Source organism: Danio rerio, chromosome 1 (genome assembly GCF_052040795.2).
Source record: "Danio rerio strain M-AB ecotype USA chromosome 1, GRCz13ab, whole genome shotgun sequence".
Lineage (NCBI taxonomy): Eukaryota > Metazoa > Chordata > Actinopteri > Cypriniformes > Danionidae > Danio > Danio rerio.
Window position 1 is genome coordinate 41,930,509 of NC_141021.1, and position 21,496 is coordinate 41,952,004.

At 37.3% G+C, this 21,496-nt stretch overlaps 1 protein-coding gene and 1 long non-coding RNA gene across 42 annotated transcripts in view; both read left to right on the plus strand.

Moving 5' to 3' along the window:
• The window catches only part of tenm3 (teneurin transmembrane protein 3), a 971,756-nt gene that overhangs the window by 783,786 nt on the left and 166,474 nt on the right, over positions 1-21,496 (plus strand). For 30 of the 41 annotated variants that reach the window (XM_087235111.1, XM_087235107.2, XM_087235110.2 and 27 more), the window contains one exon: positions 5,738-5,944. The exons of the other annotated variants lie outside the window; for them this stretch is intronic. In XM_087235111.1, the coding sequence (XP_087091237.1) occupies positions 5,738-5,944 (207 nt within the window). The remainder of the gene's footprint in view (positions 1-5,737; positions 5,945-21,496) is intronic. 41 annotated transcript variants of the gene reach the window in all.
• On the plus strand, positions 7,485-13,898 carry LOC147837435 (uncharacterized). The gene is made up of 2 exons (XR_015476747.1): positions 7,485-9,482; positions 10,158-13,898. It is a non-coding gene; the product is annotated as an uncharacterized LOC147837435 (long non-coding RNA).

A 21,496-nucleotide genomic window follows, 5' to 3' on the forward strand; every position in this document is an offset into this window, starting at 1 on the left:
AACCAAATAAATTAATGATTTCACGTGATTTAATTGATATTGTTTAAGATACTGTAATATAGAGATCTGATATTTCTTCAAAATTCAAAATAAATATATATTTTTTCTGAAGAAAATGACAGTGTGTCAAATAAATCGCTGATGATTGTTTTTTCAGCAGACCAGTAGTACTTTGAAAACAGTTTTTTTCTCTCTCTTACAAAGCTAGTTACATTCAGTGTCATACATTTATTCCATTAGATAAATTGTGCTCTAAAAATAATAACAATTCAGAAAGAGAATTATTCACAGTATTTTGAAGTGCCTGTGATAACAATATTGTGCATATTATTCATTATATTCTATTATTAAATACCAGCTTTTGTGTGTGTGTGTGTGTGTGTGTGTGTGTGCGTGCGTGCGTGCGTGCGTGCGTGTGTGCGTGCGTATGTGTGTGTGTGTTCTGATGGCAAATGCTGCATCAGTTTAGTTTGCTCCAGTTTAGTGTGTGTGCAGTGGCATTTATTTGCCTACTCCAGGAGTTTATGAAAGAGATAATTTGAACATTAAATTGGATTGAAAAAACATTCAAAGCCTTTGTGAAATAATGATAAACTCACACCTGTGAACGTTTTTATTAATCCAGAAGATGATGTTGCTTGGTAACCATAAACCATCTATAATTAGACTAATGAAATATTTTACTCAGCAGAAAACGTTTTTACTAGGGTTGTTAATGTTCTTAACTTCACTTCACATTATGTTAAAAAAAAGGAGTTTTGTATGCTGAGACTTCCATGTCAGACTTTTGATTGATTTAACTCTGCTGTATATTATACTTTGTTGATACTGGCTCACATAAATTGCTGAATGATTTCTCCAGCATGAGAGTACTCATTGGCATCTCTTTCTTTTCTCTGAAATAATCACGTTTATGAGTTGGTTTATTTGTGCACTGAAAGAGTGGAGAAAATAACACTTCCCGTTCTGGCATTTGAACAGCAGTTTCATCTCTTCTTCTTTCAGCTCTGGGCTTTAATTGACAGCTGCACTGGATTATGGGCCGTGTTCAAACTTCTTCGTCTTCTCTCATAAATCATTACATACGGCAGAGAGGGTCAATCTGTGCTTGATCTCCTTACGTTTGTGTGTGTGTTTGTTAGAAGCAGGCAGTAGAGAGTGCTGATGGAGCAGGTTGGAATGAAACCACAGACAGAAGTGAGGTTATCGCAGGGAGAGGCGACGAATGAAAGTGGGATGAGAAGCGAAGAGATAGAGGAAATGAATTTGAAAAAAAGCTGCGAAACTGGGATTACACGCTACCCTCTGCATACTTACTTCCCTAAGTCTGTTCAGCAGATGAATTCCTCTCCATAAAAGGCTGCTCGCTTCATACCTTCTGAAGGGTTTTTCGATTATCAGTAGAACGTTTGTTGAAGCAAATTTATTGAACATTAATGTCAAATGATCAAGTAAATGAATGAAATGATGAGTTTTTGTGTCTAAAATGTGTTACTTGATATTGTTTAATCTATTTCATGAGAGCAATATCAAAAATACACACACATACACACAGAAGTCAGCCTAAATAAATCTTGTTTGTGTAAAATTGTAAAAAAAAAATAATAATAATTTTTGGATTATATTTATGATACACATTTAAAGCAGCCGAATCTGCTCATGAATATATTTAATGGCCATTTTAGTGCATTTAACACTTAACTGTTACTAGTTTCACCTTTGAAATATATTTAAAACACACAATTAACACCCCATTTATGTGTTATATTATATCATATAATATACACACGAATAAAGTAATTATAAGTTACTAAAGCTGGATATAATTATAAATGAAAAGATTAATGCAAAGAGTGTCACTAACGAATAATTAGACGACCCCCTGACATTTGTTGACTTAATTTTTCAATGTTGACTTAATTGTAAGGTAATATAGCTTCTATAATTAATTACACAAATTAGAATCAATATAATTGCCATAGTGCTTTCCACATTTTTATGTGGTTTAAAACACACTTTATTAACTACTGCTAATTTGTACATGTTAGGTGAATAAAAATTAAAAGTTGTACTTTTTTAAACAGATAATACTACGGAAAATGCAAAGCAGCCCTATATTAAGAGCAATGTTGGAGGAAGTTACTTTTGAAAGTACTGCATTACAATATTGAGTTACTTCTTTACTAGTTATGTTACTTTGTTATGTTTTATGGTAAGTAATGTCACGTTACTTTTGTGTTACTTTTTATTACCTGACTGAGTCTTGATCTCCTTTACATTTTTTTTCTTTTCTTTTTTTAATAAAGGAACTCTGCAATTAAACACTCACAGGATAACTTACAACTACAAACACCTAAAAAAATAAGATAATGTTATCTGAGCATTTCTTTACCCCAGATTTATACATGTCATATATACAAATTGTAGAAAAATTAAAGTTTTTTTAATAACAAAAACAAAGGACAAGCCCCCACTTTGTCAAGGACATAACATAAAAGAACACAGGACAAATAAAATCACTTTTATGAACCCTTGGAGTCAGGTTTTTTTTTTTTTTTTTTTTTTAAACACCCAAAACGTGAAGCTAAATACTTTGGAGAGAACCCACAGAAAAAAATATTAAACAAAAATATGTGCCCTACCTAAACACCTAAATGAAACTAAATACACTTAACTAAATAACAGAAATAAAAAATGCAAAAGCTACTCCAACCTCCCTGACTATATATAAAAAACAGGAGAAAGTATTACAGAAAAGAAAAGTCTGGCAGCCAACCCCTACTGCTTCTCACTGTCTATATACAGTGTTCAATATTTACAATAACAACAAACAAACCAAAATCAAAATAACAAGAGGGGGAAAACAAGGATGTCAAAATTTATACACACACCAAAATGGGAAACACAATCAAAAATAGCACTTAACAACTATATCATTTTTTATCACACCAAATGCAAAATCACCACACCAACCAACTCGCTGTCTCACCCCACGCCTGTTTTCCCTTTTTCAAAAGATGCCCTGGGTCACTTCAGCCAATCCAAGGGCACGTTGTCTGCATAATTAGGGCGGGGCCTATGTCGATGAAAAGAGGTGGAAGGAGAGAGACACACACACCTGCAAGTGCAACAAATGTGTTTGCAACTTTTGTACCATTTGTTTTAAATGAATTCACTGTCCATTGAGACAATCCCCTTTTCCTTTTCTTCCATGCGTTCAAAATAACGAACACATTCCCTCATTGACTGCATGATTTTTTGTGACTACTTTAATTTAATTTCAGTAATTCATTTTTAATAGCTAATGAATTAAACTAAAAATTAACTCATTTTACATTTTCAAAAGTAACTTAAATATTAATACTTGTTTTTTTTTTTTTTTATTAATATGTTACTTTACTCGTTACTTAGAAAAGTAATATTATCACGCAACTCTCGTTGCCCCAACACAGATTAAGAGTGCACAATTGATTCAAAGAAAATAGTTATAGACATTGCAATTACAGCTGCCGCAAATAATTAATGGTGAAAAGGCTTTCTTTTTTTCCTCCAGTGGCTGAACATTGTAACTAGTCACAGATAGGCGGCTGTGTAATGAATGCAGTGAAACAGAGGCCGTTTAATGTGAATCTTTATATCAGTGTTCAGTCAAGAGTGAACACTTTAGTGCTTTCGTCAGTTGGTCTGAACTCAACACGCACACATACACTCAAACACACACACACACACAATGCTGTATCAGTGGCAGCACATAATGTTAATGGCACTTAATTTGTTGGTGAGGATGGGCAGGCTGGCGTGAGCCCTGCTCCCAGAGGATCTGCCTGTAATTGTGTTTCATATCATAAATAAAGCTTGCAATAATTACAAAATATTAATTCCTCCCTCTCTTTCAGCCTTGTGGTTTCTTTTTCTCTCAGTATAATCTACACACACACACACACACACTGTCTTTTTGGACAGGACATCCCTTCTTCATTTCTCTCTCACAATGTAGTGCAATATAAAGAGTAGGAGGTAATGAGGATGTGTGCAGGACTCCAAAGCCACACGCCACAGAAGCAAAGGTGACTTTGCTCACTGTCTCACGAGTGCGTCCAGACCCCTGACAGGGAGCCGAGGAGCCAGTCAGCTTAATTACCGTTCACTCACTGCCCCTCACCCTTTGCCTTTGACTGCTCTCAGATCAGGGGTCCTTGACCATGTCTGATACGCTGTTATTATATGCTAAATGCTGCTGCTGAGTCTAGGTCTGTGTTTTTTGGTGCTGGTTTGGCAAGGTGATTGTGTTTGTGAGATAAGTTTCAGAAAAATGTGAGCAAGGAAAAGCTTTTTCGCATTGTAAAAAAAGGCTCTGAAAATGTGGACTAGATGAACTAATTAGAATGAAACACGGGGGCTCTTTCACTGTACAGATTTGGAGAGAATTAGGCACTTCAGAGGTTGGATTCTGGATTTCTCATTAATGAGTTTGCGTTCTCAGTAAAGTCTTCATTTGCTTTTTATGTATTATATAAACTACTGATGATGCGGCTTCATATTTTCAAATGAGAATATTATCAATTAGAGCAATTATTCAAAGGGAATACTAGTAAGTATGTTTTCAGATCTTACATTTTTTGGAAATATAGTGCTCAGCATACATAAGTACACCCCTCACAAATCTTATATGTGGGCATATACATTAGTTTAGTCAGTACTGAGGCCAAATCTGGAGCTTATCTAACAAAATAACTTACAATAATGGTCCAAAAACTAGTACACTTAAATTTATGTTTTTAGAAAAAAATATTAAATTCAAATTTAAAAAGAGGGAAAAAAACAAGAGAAGCAAAACAATGGAAAATATTTAATTGCTTGAATTTAATCTATTTTAATTTCTAAATATGTTTGTGACTAAAATTTTTTTAAAATAAATATATCTATTTAATCGATCTGTTTTGTTTAAATGCAGCAAATACATTGCCTATTTTCACTGGGAAATTAATCAAAATATTCATTTTTAAAATGGGGTGTACTCAATTATGCTGAGGACTGTATCTACAGTGGTTGTTGAAATAAAACGCAAATGAACATTTTACAAATAACATATATTATTAGCAAATCTTTACATTTTTTTTCTTGAGCTTTCTTGAACATTGCATTTTTGGTCTTTACTTATTGTTTTTCCTCAATACTGTATGTGTGTTTTTTTCTGTGTGTGTGTGTGTGTGTCCAGTTGTTAATGGCTGATTTGATGGGTAATGGACTGCAAGCAGCGATATATCTAAGATCAAGATGAAGTGAATTTGGCAGCCAGGGAAGCAAGTTTGTGTGGGGGTATATGTGTGTGTGTGAGAGAGAAAGAGGGAGAGTTGTGGTTTTCTTGGCCTCACAACTTTATGCTACTCACCATTGCTGTGGCCTTAAAGACAATTGTGGGCAATGTGGAGAACATTTCCAACTTCTATGTGACCACAACTAGTGGATCAGAAACATCACAAACACGATGAACAGTCATACTAACTTTAAACCATCATTCTTTGTTGCTTTTTTATTTTAATGTTCTTTGTTACTGCTTGAATTTATGTTAATGCTTACATTTGGTAAAGCTTCACAAATATGTGCTTCATTTGCAATAGAAAAACTTGCTCAAACTTTGAGAAAAAAAAAAATCATGCTTTTTTTCTGCTGATTCTCTTTATTTGCAGTTATTTTATTTTCTTCCTTTGGTTTAAAGTGATTTTTCTTTCTATAGGTTCTCCCATGCCATCCTCTCTCTCCAGTCCATCAGTCACTGAGCATTCCCATTCTCAACCACCCTCACCCAATCTCCATGACAACCAGAGTTCCATCTTAAGTAATGCCACCACACAGGCGGTGCAGGACTCTGATTCGGAAGAAGAGTACACGGCTGTTCTCTATAGACCCGTAACACAGCCTGCCCCCAGCCACAGCTGTAATGGTAAGGTGACCACCCCTCTCTTTCTTTCTTTCTTTCTCTCTCTCTCTCTCTCTCTCTCTCTCTCTCTCTCTCATCCTTGCTCTGTGAAGTAAGAAAAGCGTGAAGCCTTTGTGTTCCCAGAGAAAACCGCTGGAGTGAACTGTATTTGCTGGCCTTGTCGGAAATTTTATTAGAGAATGCCACATCCAATCAGTAGCGTTCAACCTCTGTGTGGATTAGGGGAGGTTAAGTGATTTTGTGTATGAAATGGCTACGGGCTGCATTGCACTCAGAAAACAATTTTACACTCTCAAAATCATATTTGACTGAGAACTGCTAGATTTGAGTGAACTTTGAATAAAGGGGAAAGTTCGCCCACAAATGAAACTTCTATTATGTTGTTCCAAACCTATATGGTTTTCTGTAGAACAAAAAAAGATGAATTTTTCAAGACTGCTTTCTTACAATCAAAGTGGATAGGAAACATTGCCTTTTAAGTATTAAAAAGAACAGAACAGCCCTGTTCACACAAGGACAACGGTAAATACACGAGAATGCAAGGGTTTGAAATGATTTAAGCTAGTCTGTCGATGTTTGACCACTTCCAGAGGAAGATGAAAACACATTCAACCAGACTGCATTCATATATAGATAGTATAGTAGACATTCATGTCTTCACAGATGTTCCAACAGCCACAAAATACTACCTATTCACACCTTTTTTTTTTTTTTTTTTTTTTTTTTTTTTTTTTTTTTTTTTTTTTTGCTGTACATTCTATTTAAAATGGACTGAAAAAGTTTGATAAAATCAAGCGGCAACCTCCCACTCTCCCTCATGAAGCTAATACAGAAGTAACTGAAACTGCGATTCATCGAAATTCCCTTAGGCCACAATAAAGCACATTTTTATTGACCCCAAAGTTAAAATGGGCAACCTTACAGCAGAAAAAAAATGATTTTGGTGTATTTACTGTGGCTAACATAACACTTCATGTCAACTGGGGGGGAGGTAAAATTTTTTTGATTAGCTGATGAAGTCATCTGAAATGTTGTTGTACAGTGTTATGCCTTGATTTTATGAATAGTCTTGCATTTACTAACACACAAAATCTGAAGTATTTGGAAGTAATCAGCCTTTTCTTCCTGTTGAAAAACATCATTAGAACAATGCTTAGTGGCTCAATGTGTTACAACAGTGTTTTTAAAAGACTAACATTTTATTGATATAGTATACAACCAAGCCTATGTGCTCAACACACAAACAAATCGCATGTAATAAAGTATTAAAAGTTTCTCCCAAAGAAAAGCCCATCTCAGCAAAATGCCAGCAGGCATCTGTAGCTCCCCTCACACTGCCTTTTTGCCCTTTTTTGGTCACCCCTGTTTGGTGTGATGACGCATGCACAAAATAGTGACCATTGGTCAAGCTCACATGTAGCTTTATTTGAGCTCTTCAAAAACAATCTATTACTAACGCTTATTATAAAACACACAGTGTTCAGTGTAGTTATGTGGCTATCAAAGCAGAAGCAAAAGTTGTTGCTTTCATTTTTGTTCTTTTGCATTCATAGCTAAATTGTGTGAGCTCATTCCAATGTTTTATATTAAAACATCAGAAAAAAAACTGCTATTCAACCCTCCCATCAAATAAATAACTTTAAATTAAATACACAAACTTTAATGTGTCTCTTTGGCCTACTTTTGATCAGATCAATCAAAATGTACATTAATAGAAAGTGTAAACAGCCCCTAAATGTTCTTGAAAGTGGACAGCATAATGTGTGCATTATTTATCTCTATACTGAACTCTACTATACTCTTTTGAAATTATAAAATAGCTGTAAAAAGTATGTTTTTTAAGTTAGAATGTAATTAATAGAGAATGCTCAACGTTTCTAGCTTAATGTTACTCACCAGTTTTTCCATGATTAATTGTAAATGTTCTATTATCTTGCCTGTGAATTTTGGTTTTTTGATTAAAGTAAGTCTCTTTGTAGGGAATATGGGAGCTTGGATATTGTGCTAGATATTTTTTTATTTGTTCCACAGTCATATGGGTTTTTAAAGACGATTTATGATGAATATTTCCTTACTGGATGAACTACTGCTTTAAAAAAAGGCTGCTAATAGTGTGTGCTTTTACACAGCACACATTCTGTTTTATGTGTTTTCTTCGCATCTCTCCAGCAGCTATGCTTTAAGCCTCCTCCTGTTATTGTTTTCATCTTGTGTCTTTTCAGACACTAACGCACACAGACACTCCAATGGTGTGTTCTTGTCCTCATGCACCATGACCTCTGTGTCTTTTTTTTGAGAGCCTTAGGAGTTCCAGCTGTCATCAACATCATCTTAAGCCAGCATCCGATTTTGCAGGCGTACGCTTCATTTACATAGTCATTGGAGAATCGGAGGGAGTCTGTGCGCGCCACCGCATATCTCAGCAGGCGAGTGTTAACAGCCCCAGCAACCCAACTCCCTGCTGACCCTCTGATAACATCTCACAAGTTTGGATGTATCAAAGACAGCCCAATGTGGCCTTGGCAGTGACCACTGAGCTGCTTCTCACAATGCAAATCTGATGTAACACTGTTCTGCTTTGATCTCATCCAAACTATTTTGTCCCAAAACACTGGGTCGCTATCCCTGATCTCTTTAATGACTGAATTGTTCGCTGTGAATGTTTTTGATTATATGAGACCAAATCATTTTGGTAATATTGCTTTTTCCTATACCGACAAGGAGTACCATTCACTGCAGCCAAAACCTTGACATAAAAACACCTGATTTGTAACATCGCAGGTTATTCTTATGTAAATGAATTGCTCCTAATGATATATTTAGAACAATGTGTGTATTTTCTGATTTAGTAACCTCTATTTCAGACTTCTAACACACTTTAATTAGTGCTTCCATAGGAATTAAGTGTTTCATATAATAAAATTATTGATTTTTTTTTTTTAGATGTATGCCGTTTATAAAATAATTGTTGAAACATTAGAATGCCATGTAACATGACTAACTGTGCAAGGCAAATTAAGATAAATGCACCAACCTTAGGAAACATAAATCTTCATTTGGATTTCATAATGAGCACTACAGTACAGTATATTGAGGGATATGATTTGTCCGCTAATCTAATGTTGTTTTTAAAAAGTATAAGCTGGGGAAATTTCTTACTTTTACATTCGCTCTGCAAGAAAGTGCAGGGAGACTTTGGATGTATTAAAAGTGTCTCATTGGGTAATGTTTCTTTATTAAAGTTGTGTAATTTTCTAGTGGTTCAATAGATTATGTGAACAAACTAGGTAATAGCAATATTGGAATACGGTGGCTTTAGTTTTTTGACATCACGCGCAATCCAGATCTCTATATTGATGCATTCCATCCATGTCCACCCACTCTGTTCATTTTATATTCCTTCTTAAAGTCTTTGCACACTAAAGTCTGATATTTTTATATGCATTTTTAGGTATTCGTGTCCTAAAAATTGATCAAGCACTGAAGCTTGCACACTGTCACCTAATTATAAGGTTATATCTGACATTTTTGTTAAAATCGAGTTATTGACATATTCTTATTAATTGACAATTTATTTACATTATGGGATGTTTTTTTTTATAAATTGTTTACATTTTAAGACTTTTTATTTAAAAAACAAATGTTACACAAATACTGTTTGCTATGGAATGCAAAAACTTTGAAGCTCTATCTCAAAATCAGTCAGAAAGCAGATAGAACCTTAGAATTCCAAGGTGATGACTAGTCCAGGTGTTTATGAATTAATTTATTGCAAAATAATTACAAAACAATTCTGAGTCAACTCAAGCAGTGATGCTTTTGTTTTTCTATTTCTTCTTTAAAAAAGAAAAAGAAAATATTGCGTCTATCCAATCCAAACCATTGTAGGGAGAATAAGGAGAGCTCAGAGCTGCTTTGGATTATCCCAAAATTCAAAGTTTATTTCAGGAAATTATACTTTGCTTGCAATACTCCAGCCACATAACACAAATTTCCTTAAAGTAGTTAATCCTGAACAGAGACTAGCATTTCGTCAATGGTATGGACAAACACACACACACACACACACTGCAAAAAGCAGCATGGGAAAGGTATGAGCCAGGCATGGAAACCTGCGTAAATTAAGCTATAGCAGTGTTTCACAAACATCCACCACATTCTATCTTCATATCACGCACTTTGTTTGTCATGAAGTGCTCTCTGCTGTTAGTGACAGAATTTTTGTATTCGCTGTTCTGAAATGATCTGAATTTTTTTATAATTAATGAAAGCTTTAGAGACTGTGTGTACTGTAAATCAGATTGACACAACGTGCGGTAATTTATTTTTAAACACGCTTTAAACGTGTTAGTCTGTAATGAACTTTAGACTTTTTTTTGTCCTGTTTTGTCATGTCATGCTTTTGTTGCCTGTTATTTCGGCAAGCTTTATGTGACAGTGAATCAGAGAGAAATGTCACAGTCATTCATTTAATCTGTCAGCCTTTTTTCATTCGTAATCATTGAGTGACAGAAGCAGTTTCAGCAAAGCCCTCTGCCCAAATTGATTTGTTTCAAGTACTATACAATCGCCTTTATATTTTACAAACTAGAGCTGCACGATTCTGGCTAAAATGAGAATCACAATTTGCACCCACCTCTCTGTGGTTACAGCTCAGGGTCAGCAGCTCACGTCAAGTGTGATTTCGTGGCCGCGAGTACATCATTACATGAAGGCCGAAATGCCATTTTTAGATGAATTATACCTTATAAATACAGTATGTTACTCTTTCAACACCATTTTAGCACCATTGGTGTCCACGTTGCTAAACGACGCATGTAAAACAATGTGAAGATTTGTGTGGTCGCCTTTTCTTCTCTCCTGAACTTGAAAATGTGATTGGCAGAATCGTAGAAATGCTGGATTAAGATCGTCCAGGGAGTCGAATTGGGATCGTGATCTTTTTTCGATTAATTGTGCAGCTCTATTACAAACCTATAAGCACATTTGAAACATGAACAGCTTTATAGTTCTCAACACCACCCTGTTCAAGTTGCCGTTCTTTCAAACCAAGCAGGAATCCGATATCGCCAGCGCTCCTGTCAAGATCTACTTTCTTCACTCAGTGCTGTTGACATTGGTGTGGATGCATTTTTACCTCTAAAAGCCTTCCTTAAACAGAAACATTTCATTTGGCCTAGTATTTGTCCATAATGAGGATGATTAGATTTGCTTCATGAGGGGAATGCACGGAGTTACTTCACCATTGTTTATTCAGCGGAATAGCATGGCAAATTAAATTTAGGACTCTCCTCTGCATAATTCCTACATTCTGCAGCCTGTAAGGAAAGTATGTTGTTTTAAGAGCATTTTTTTATAGGATAAAGGACTTTATGTCTCCACACAGTGACATCAGGAAGTTTGACAGACTTCAGTTCAGGACCACACATGTCCAGATGTTTACAAAGCACTGCTTTTAAAGAAAATTCACCTTCTATTCATTTATAAGATATGATCCAGGCCCTAATCAAAAGCAGCTTCAGTTAAAAGCAGAAAAAAAGCTGATCAGTGTCAGGCTGCTCATAATGGATGAGCTTTTATCTGAAGTAAGGGGCTTTTTTCGATAGCCATCTAGATTCACAATGATGCAGGCTTGACTAGGAAGCTTCATGCTTACCGCCAGTAAGTCTTTTAGACCGACTCGTGTGCGGCTGTCAAGTGGGGATCAGGAAGCACTCCAAGCACTGACGTCTCATCATTTGAAGTGATCATCAATATTTGTAATGAGTGGAGGTGCTGTTGCTGATCGCTGCGGAGACACAGGGCTGCCCAGCTTACTTAGCAGATCAAACTGGAATTAGAGGGAAAGAGGGAGGGACAGGCTGAAAAAAGGCTCCAGTACACATCCTCAGAGGTTTTAATAGACTGCGAGTAGACAGCAGGTCAGAGCACCGGCTCCTGTCTGCAACAGGAAAAAGGGAGACACATAGAAGAGGAAGAGGTAAATCGAATTGGGTCAATGATTTTATTTTATTTTTTTATTCATTATTCTTTCATTGTTTTTCAAGTGATGGTAATATCAGCTATTTATAAGTATTTATTTTAAGGGCTATTTAGATGTAGTCACTTAATGTTAATTATATATGTATGTGCACTCAGGTTTTCTGACTTCATTGATCAGATCTACAATACTATTGAAGTTTGGCGTCAGTCTGTTTGTTTTGATTTCAGTTTAGGTTCAGTTTTTTTAAAGAAATAATGTTGGCTATTTATCAAGGAAACATTTAATCAATCAGAAATACATTTATGTTGGTTCATATATAAAAACGCAGAAACTCAGTCATAAAAATATAGCTCAGTTGGTCATGTGATGCAACTAGCGTGCTGAAAAAAGATAAAGCAGCAATTGATATCTTCTTAGCAAAATACCATGTGGTGGAGCCCTCCAATCCTTGATAATATGAATAAGTTCATTATTAGTGTTGGGAGAAGTTACTTTAGAAAGTAATGCTTTAAAATATTGAGTTACTCCCCCCAAAAAATACTAGTTGCTTTACTTTTTATGGTAAGTAATGCGTTAAGTGTGTGCGTGAACTTTGTAATGACATTGTGTGTGACTCATCATTGCAACTCCACAACAAATGCATCAAATACTCATTGGTAATGTTCTTGCTGTATTATTAGTATTATGTATCATTTCTCACAAATGTTACATGAGCTCTTCTTCCTTCATGTCTGTCTGTTTTCTGAGGCAGCCAAGGGCGGAGATTGGGGCACTCTAACAGGGAGAATTTATTCATTAATTTTCTAAATTTATGCTTTTATTCAACAAGGGCACATTATATTAATTAAAAGAGACAGCAAAGACATTTCTACATTTATAAAATCCACACTTCTACAAATAAAGACAGTGATGACGAAGAAGAACCATTTTTTGTTCCCCAAAGAAAGTTTATTTAAGGATATTTGAAAAAATTCATGGCACCAGCAATGCCAATAAAGTATTCAGCATATCTCAAATAAGTTTACATATTGAACTTTTTTATTAATTAAGATATAAACAATAATACTATTTATATGCACCCTTTTTTTAATAAAACATATAACATTTTTAGATTTTTATTTCAATAGACTTTAGTTTATTTTTGTTTTATATTGTAGTTTTATTTTGTGTGATGACATTTCACAATATTACTGTATAACACAATATTTTTTTTGTATTTTTGACTTATAAACTTTCCACTCAAATGTTTTAACGGTAGTGTGCTTGCGTGTAAAATAATAGTGTGATTCATGACTTTAACAATTATCTACATTTAGCCATTACATGTCTCTCAAACCATCTCATTGCCTGTCAATGGCTACATTTACATAGACATCAGTAATCACATTTTTTTTTTCTTAATCTGAATGAGACCATGATATGATTAAGGTGTTTACATGAGTTGTTTCTTTCATGATCCTGTTTTACATGTTATAGCACATAATTTGATTAACGCCATTGCCCTATCAACATTTCCCCTGGAGTTCCATGTAATTACAGATATTTCATATTTATTTTGTTGACTTTAACTGCAGCTTATCACTTTCATTCAGCAACATTTCCCGGGTGTTTGTGGTCATTCTCTGACTCGGTAGGTGTAGAGAATATTCATGTGTATACACTCATGTAGCAAAATGTGATGAAAATCCTACATAACGGTAATAGTTTAAATTAGGTGTTTACATGTCTATACTGCACTTTATTAATGCGACTAAAATCTGCATACTTCACATGTCTTAATTAGGTTTCTGTTTAGTTTGATTATGACCTTAATCAGATTAAATGAATCAAAAATTGCTGTTTACATGGTTGTAAACCAATCGGATTATTGGTGTCCATGTAAACATACTCAATGTTAAGTTTTCCTGACATATTATAATAGAATATCTATGAGTGTGAAAAACTTTGTGAAAACTTTGAAATAATGAACAAAAATATATCTGAAAGTATCCATTAATCTGCATGTGTTCAACTTAAGTGCATGTTCTTTGCGAGAAAATAGAGGTTAATAAAAAAAGGGGCCCACAGTACAAGCACAGCCAGTTCTGTTGTTCTGTCAAGACCGACTCGAAACGCATAATACACATCAGTAAGATGGACAGACAGACAGCGAACAAGAGCTGTGTCCATCGAGAGCGATTACCCTCCGTCTGCGTAACCCGTCCAACATAGACTCTTGTTGTCAATTAGCCAGCCGGGGGGTCTGTTGAAGCTGCTGAAGAGTCTCTGAAACTGAGCCTCGGGTCACCAGGCCTGTCGGGCTTCTCTTCTCTCATGCACCGATTGCTATTGTCAGGTGCAGTGGGCATGAAAGCAGCAATTTTATAGCACAGGAACTCCAATAACGTTTACCGGGGCCGACTGAGGCCTCCGACTCCCGTGTCTTGCTCACTCAGCCACGCGGGTTGCTTAAGTTCCTACTGTTTCTCGCTTTCTTGCTTCTAACTTCCTTTCTTCTGGCTTTCCCCATGTTTTTTGAGTGAACAGGGAGAGAAAGCTGGCTTATAAGTTAGCAGACCACATCAGCGCCTGCTAGAGAATGAACATAAGAGTGTTCAGTATGATCCAGCTCCAGATGGGGGGGGGGCAGTAATAGTCCAATGGGGCTGTAAAAGTTGATGAATCAGGGTTGGATGCAGATCACAAGCATCACTCTCTCAAACTTTGCCTTTTTTCTGGAAGGAGGTTAGGCTGGGGCTAGAATAACACCTCTGAAAATAGATTCTGGGGGCTGTTTGGTCTACGAAGAGCTTTTTTTTTTCTTTGTAGGACATCACTGTGCATTAGATAGAACAGGGCTTTATAGATCACATGAAGTTCTTCAATATTTTCAGCTAGATTTGATGGTAAAACGAGGTTTTAAAAAAAATCAACATTAGACTCTTTTTGCTGTTTATATAACATGACAAAACAGCATATCTGACTTTATACTCTACAAGAAACTTCTCTTCTATCTCTTAATTTAAAAAATATGCTCTAGACTAGAACACAAATGCTTTCTAGTCTATTTTCTTGTCTTCTATTCATATAAAAAATAGCTCCGACTTTTTAAAACCAGTGCTCTTATATATTCTCTGTTAAATATACATATGTAAAAGTTTAAATATGTGTGTACGTGTGTATACACTGCATATAAACTATAAAAATTGTCTTGAATTTTAACTCTAGTGATCCTTATTCTATTTACACTGTATATATTCCTCTTTGCCAGAAAACTGCTGCAAAGAAAATCTTGTGTGCATTATTAAAGTTTCCTTCAGTTTCATCCATCATTCACAGATGTGATGCAACTTGTGTGATTCTGCTTTAGATTATTTATAATGTATTTAAGCATTAAAGATTAGTATTGTGTGTCATTCTAAAAGGAACATTGTGTGTTATTTCGATGAAGGTCTGTGTGTGTAGTTGCACCAAGGTTGCATGCAGTCATTTTGACACCAGTAATACTTCTTTGGACCTGTCTGTCTGCCATCCTCTCTCTGTGTTACATTTACTTTATTGGGCTGTTAGGAAGAGCTACCATTCGCCTTGTGCGGTTTGGATGTAATTGGGAGCGCAACTGTATGTCAGTTACAGTTCAGTGTAACACTCAACCCTGCTCTCCTCATTAAAAGGCGTGCGAGTGTATGTGTGTGCCAGTCAGCCTGTGTGTTTGTGTTGCTCCATGCGCGCATGCTGCAGGAAACATTCGTTTCTCACCTGCTCATTAAAAATGCATTACCACCCAAAACGTTTCGTCATCAGCTTTTTAAATAATGCTCATTCTTCCTGAGAGCTGTCGATGTCAAAGAAGGTAATGGGTTGTCCGGCACCTGGCACAGCTAGCGATTAGCTTGCCCATCAGCTTGTGAATGATCACCCTGCCTGAGCAAACCCCCCCTAACCTTGAGCGCACTCGCTGTGGATATTCATGAGCTTCCTGCCGGTCACTGCGAGCCAAACTAAACCTGTTGAATTAGCTCAGGAAAGAAGGATAGTGCACAAGGAAAATATTCCAAGAACATTTTCCGCCCCAGATGGGAGACAGCAGGCCTGGGGTTGTTGAAAGGGCAACACTTTTTAACTGCGTTTCTTCTGATTTTCTCATCTCAAACAGGGAGCTGTTTATCACAGCTCTGCATTCAATTTGATGTTGCATACAATCTCATATAGCATTGCAACCCGTGGGTTATTGCCTTGGAAATACAACCTTGCACTTTAATTCACCTCCAAGTGGTAATATCAGGGGACTCATCAAAGTGGGAAAAAAAGAAGTAATATCCCTCCAAACCCCACAGCAATTACTCTGAATTACGCCAAATTATGAACCTGCAATTCGGCTCTGAGGCTGAGGATTAATGTCAGACTCCCTCCACTTCGTTGGTAGATCTTAAATTGCCTTTCACTACCAACACGCACTTTGACAGCTTGAGAAATTTACAACCATCTGAATGGTGTAATTACTTTCTTTGTTTCCCTGGCTTTCTGTTCGTTCTCTGAAAATGCTCTTTTTTTCGTCGTAGCTTGTCGCGCGGGCTAGAGGTTCCATTGATCTCCAGTAATGATTTGCCCTTGAGTTTGTCAATATTTAAAAACCACTTTGTCCCTCAGAAAATCATAGAGAGCCAAGCAGATAAATGTCACAACCTGCTGATATTTGTCTTTTATAAATAGCGCTCTGTCTGAATGTTTGACGAGCTCTGATGCTGGACGAGCAGGAACGGGGAATTCAGCTTCCTCACATACAATTTCAGCAGTGCCGCCCAAAACGGGAGGCCCCTACTTTACCTCAGACATACCGCCATTAATAACCATTCAAAGCCACCGTCTGCCGTTCTTTGATGGTCGGAGCCCACATATCTCCCACAGTGCCACAGACTGGTCCAAATTTTGCAGAGTGAGTCGAGTGGTGAGCTGTCCCTTCTGCCTCTGTTCATTACTCTTTGGTAATGGCTGTTCTCTGTTGGGGGTTGATGCTAAATTGGCTGTTAGAGGCCAGAAGCCTGCACTGGCGGTGGCAAAATAGGAAAAGACAGCAGGAGAGACCTTGAATCACCCACCCTTTTTTCTTTTTTCCCTCCTCCATTTTTGAAGAATGGATGTCTTCTCTTCGATGCACCCATATCGAGCCCCTTTTTTTTTCCGCCGGTCACCCGCCCGCACACATACGAGCACACCTGTCAGCCATAGATGCTTCACAAAAGAGGCATTTTCAATTCTGTCTGGGTCGTTGATCAGAGGACGTGGTGTCCTGTCCAGATCCCATACAAAGAGACAAGGCCCACATATGGTGGCAAAGGCTTGATCTCTCCTATAGATGAAAACACTGATTTTAGCCTCCCATCAGAAAATGATAGTCTAGTGTCAAGCATCTGCTGTAGTTTAGATTTGGCTTTTGCTAATCAAGCAGTGCTGTGGTTTTTCCCCTCCAGTTGCATTCAGCAGCAAAGAAAGCTTTTCATGTGATTCCGGCTGCTTGTTTATTGTCCTTCACAATCACTCACACCACAAGCAATCACGCTCCTCAGAAGTAAACATGCTTCTTAAAAAGCTTTGTTCAACCCGGGAAGAAAAAATGTACTTTTACTAACTGTGTTTGGTTTATTTTGTTGCATTATAAAAGTGTTCATATTTGTGCTTAGCTGAATTCCTTTTTTGGGCTGGTTTACATTGATATTCCTTGCTCACTAGGTGTTTGGCAAGATTATAATGTACTTTATTTACTTTTAACAGAGCTAAGCATTATCTATTGCACAGTAAGAGATAAACAAGCAGTATTATTGTATAGAAAACAACTCTTGCATACTGCCATTTTAGCAATAAGTCATATCACCCTGCTGCACAAGAGTGGTTACACACTGAAGCCAAGCAAGGCTGAACCTGATCAGTACCTGAATGGGAGACCACATGGGAAAACTAGGTTGCTGTTGGAAGTGGTGTTAATGAGGCCAGGAGGAGGCGCACAACCTGCGATCTGTGTTAATCCAAATGCTCCACTATAGTGAAGGGCACACTATACTGTCAGTGAGCGTCGTCTTTCGGATGATACTATAAATCGAGGTCCTGACTCTCTGTGATCATTAAAAATCCCATGACACTTGGGGTGTAACCAGAGTGTCCTGGTCATATTCCCTCCATTTGCCCTTACCCATCATGGCCTTTCAATCATCCCCATTTACTGAATTGGCTCTATCACTGTCTCTCCACTCCACCTATACTGTGGCTGGTGTGTGGTGAGCTCACTGGCGCCGTTGTCCTGTGGCTGCCGTTGCATCATCCAAGTGGATGCTGCACACTGGTGGTGGTGTAGAGAGATCCCCATCATGATTGTGAAGCGCTTTGAGTGTATGGCCATGCACAATAAATGCGCTATATAAATACACACATTACATTAGAAAAACTATCCCATTTGGGGTTAATTATGTCAAAATAGGTCAACTTTGAGTTTAAAGCGAAAAAAGTAGTTGCAAACCAATTTTTAGCAGTTTTAAAACTGTAAATATTTGGAATACTTTCATTTTGATGCTTTTAGAAGCATGCCGTTTCTGTTCACAAATACTTCTAAAGAAACTTCCACCTTTTCAACCAGACTCTGTCTGTTGCCTCTCACATTGTGACATCATTAGATGTGACGACTGTGATCTGCTCATCTTAGGGAAGCCTTGACATTGTGTGTCTGGCTGCATTGTGTTCCAGTGATGCGAATCATCTTTGTGTAATGTGTTTATCTGTGAGGAAGAGGAGAGTTTGATATGTCATTCAGCTCTTTGCATGGTCGCCCACTCCCCACTGTGGTCTGCATTAATCCCCCGCACCAATGAAATAGAAGTTTTGCAAGGTGAAACATGACAAGCCGCCACATTGTTGACAAATAACCTTTCCTTCCATTCCTGTCAAGCCCCTCGAATGACAGCTTTAGCTTTCAACGACTGGTGCGCTTTTGAAATGTCAATTTAGCATCTTGACACATATTGACGACAGAGAGCTGACATTTTACGGGCCTTTCAGTTAGGAAAGCGAGTAATCCCACTTATCATAATGCCAGACATGTTGCAATAAAATAAAGTAACGCAGAACTTCTCATATCTTTATTTTTAAAAAAAGTGATGTTCTCACATCAGACGTCTACCAGAAAGATAAATCGAGACAAACTCAAAACACATCTGACACTATTTCTCAGTCATCATGTTTTTTTTCAAATGCCTCAATCACTAGTCCATGAACTCTGCACATCTAGGAGCTACAAAACTTCAAAAATTCATCTGTCTCTTATCAAATAAGTTTGTTAAAGGGATGGTTCGCTAAAAACACTGTCATAGTTTATTCACTGATTAACAAACCCTTGTTTACAAAGTGTTTACAAACCCATGACTCGTTTTCCTCATTTTTAATCAGGTTCAAAACCACTTAAAGAGTTTATTTACACAAAAAGGACATTTATATTATAATTGCTCACCCTTGAATTGTTCCAAACTCCTTAGACTATCATTCATCTTCAAAACAGATTAAGATATTTCAGGTAAAATCTGAGAGCTTCCTTATCATCCTTATGCAGCAAGGTTCCCAACTCTTTTTTTCAAGAGTTCACATTTTGCAGATTTAGCATGCTGTCCCTGGTGAGAACTCTGAAATACTTGAGCCCAGGGCTCCCGCCTGGTCATATAGCATGACAGGGGGTCTGAGATCAGTTAAGTCTCATGAGCTCCCCTGGTAAAAGAGAAAAAAGTGGAGATAGGGTGGATGGTGGGATTCTTCAAAACAAAGATAAGGAAGTTAGTTTGAATGGCTTTATTTATTGGAGGCTAGAAATCATCTGATTGATCTAGCAATGATATCTGATTGAACTAGCAATAATTTTTGATGCGAGACCAGCCATGGTCAATCATATCACATGCTCCTCTTGAAATTAGTTTTAAAAAAATTTGTTTAGTTTAGAATTGTGCCAATTGTGCCAAGAGCCCCATCCCACTTGCAACTTCCTCTTTTTAAAACAAAGGACAGTCACAGAGGCAATACATCAGATACACAACCAAGCACAATATGTGCTTGTGCACCCTTTACTGACACACAGAATATAAAGTTAAATAAATTAGTTGTTTTTTTTGGTTTGTTTTTTTTTGTTTGTTTATTTTGCACACAAAAAGTACAATCATAGCTTCAACATTTTCTGATTGTACCACAGAACATCGACTGTTTTGAGCATTTTTTTAAACCTATTTAGACTTGGAATCTTGATGTTTAGAGAGGATGTGGGAGCTCTCAGGTTTTAACCAAAAATATATTTTCTGTGTTCAAAAGACAAAGTTTTCTGGGTTTGAAATAACATGATGGTGGGTAATTAATAATATTACTTTCATTTTGGGGTAAACTAACACTTTAAGATTGTAAAACAGTTATTGTGGTCTTTTTATTAAGAGATTGCTTATGAACAATGACTAGCCCTTTATTTGATGTGTGCTAGTGTATTGTCAAAGGAAGTCAGACCAGCATGAATGTACAGTAAGAAAACGATGACTGAATTCATGTTCGGCTGAACTAATCCTTTAAGTCGAGTGTGTGCTTTGTAATCTAGGGCAGTGGAGCTGGTGGCCGGCTACATCTATAGTGAGTTTAGCCTTGGCCCAGATGTGCTCTAGATATCAGAGACGATACCATTCCTTAATCACAGACTCCTGGGAACACCAACTTGTCCTTTCCTCTGTTTCCTGCCCTGCATTTTTCGAAAATAAAGAAGCAAAGCTCTGTCTTCCCCACACTCATTTCCACCACACAAGATATGTCACATAAATAAACGGTCTCATTAGCCTTACAGATGTCCCACTGTGGAGTTCCGCCGTCAAAACTTCTTTTGGCTTTCTGCCTCTCGCAGGACACAGCTCTATTAAAGCCCATTTAGCCATTCACTTCTCTTGCTCCCCACAACATGCAACTCCTGTCCGACTACATCGTACCCCCTTCGCCATTGTGAGCAAACGCAGCAAAGAGACATTGATGGACGTTGATGGACGCTCCCCATTGAGCGATTCAGGCCTTCCTTTTGTGAAGCCTCTTTCAGGAGGAAAGGTTTACAAAATGAGCATTGAGAAAAGACAAGAAGGGGGGTTGATGTTGGATATGACAGGCCTCACCGACTGCTCCCAGCTTTCTGACAGGTGTGGGTGAAGGACATGTGAGGTAATCTAGAGTTTGACAGCGCGGATATAAGCACTGACACTCTGGGTGTCAGGGCATTAGTGTTTCCGTTTCCTTGCACACACTGTCTGCCGCACACACACTTCCACTGCAGGTCAGATGTCTGCTGATGAACCATCTCTGAAATACAAGCTTGGGCCAGAGATGTGCTGCTACAGATAAGCAGCACTTTCATTATGATTTTTCCCCCAATAGCTATCACTCACCCCCATTAAGAGATAAACTGCTCTGGCTGTAATTTCAGTTCTGCCCGTGAAATCCTAATCAAAAGGGCTCTTAAAATATTTTCGCTGCACACGAGCATTGGCAACATGAGTTACAGCAGACGGAGCCATTCGTCAGAGATCACGTTTCAGTGCCAT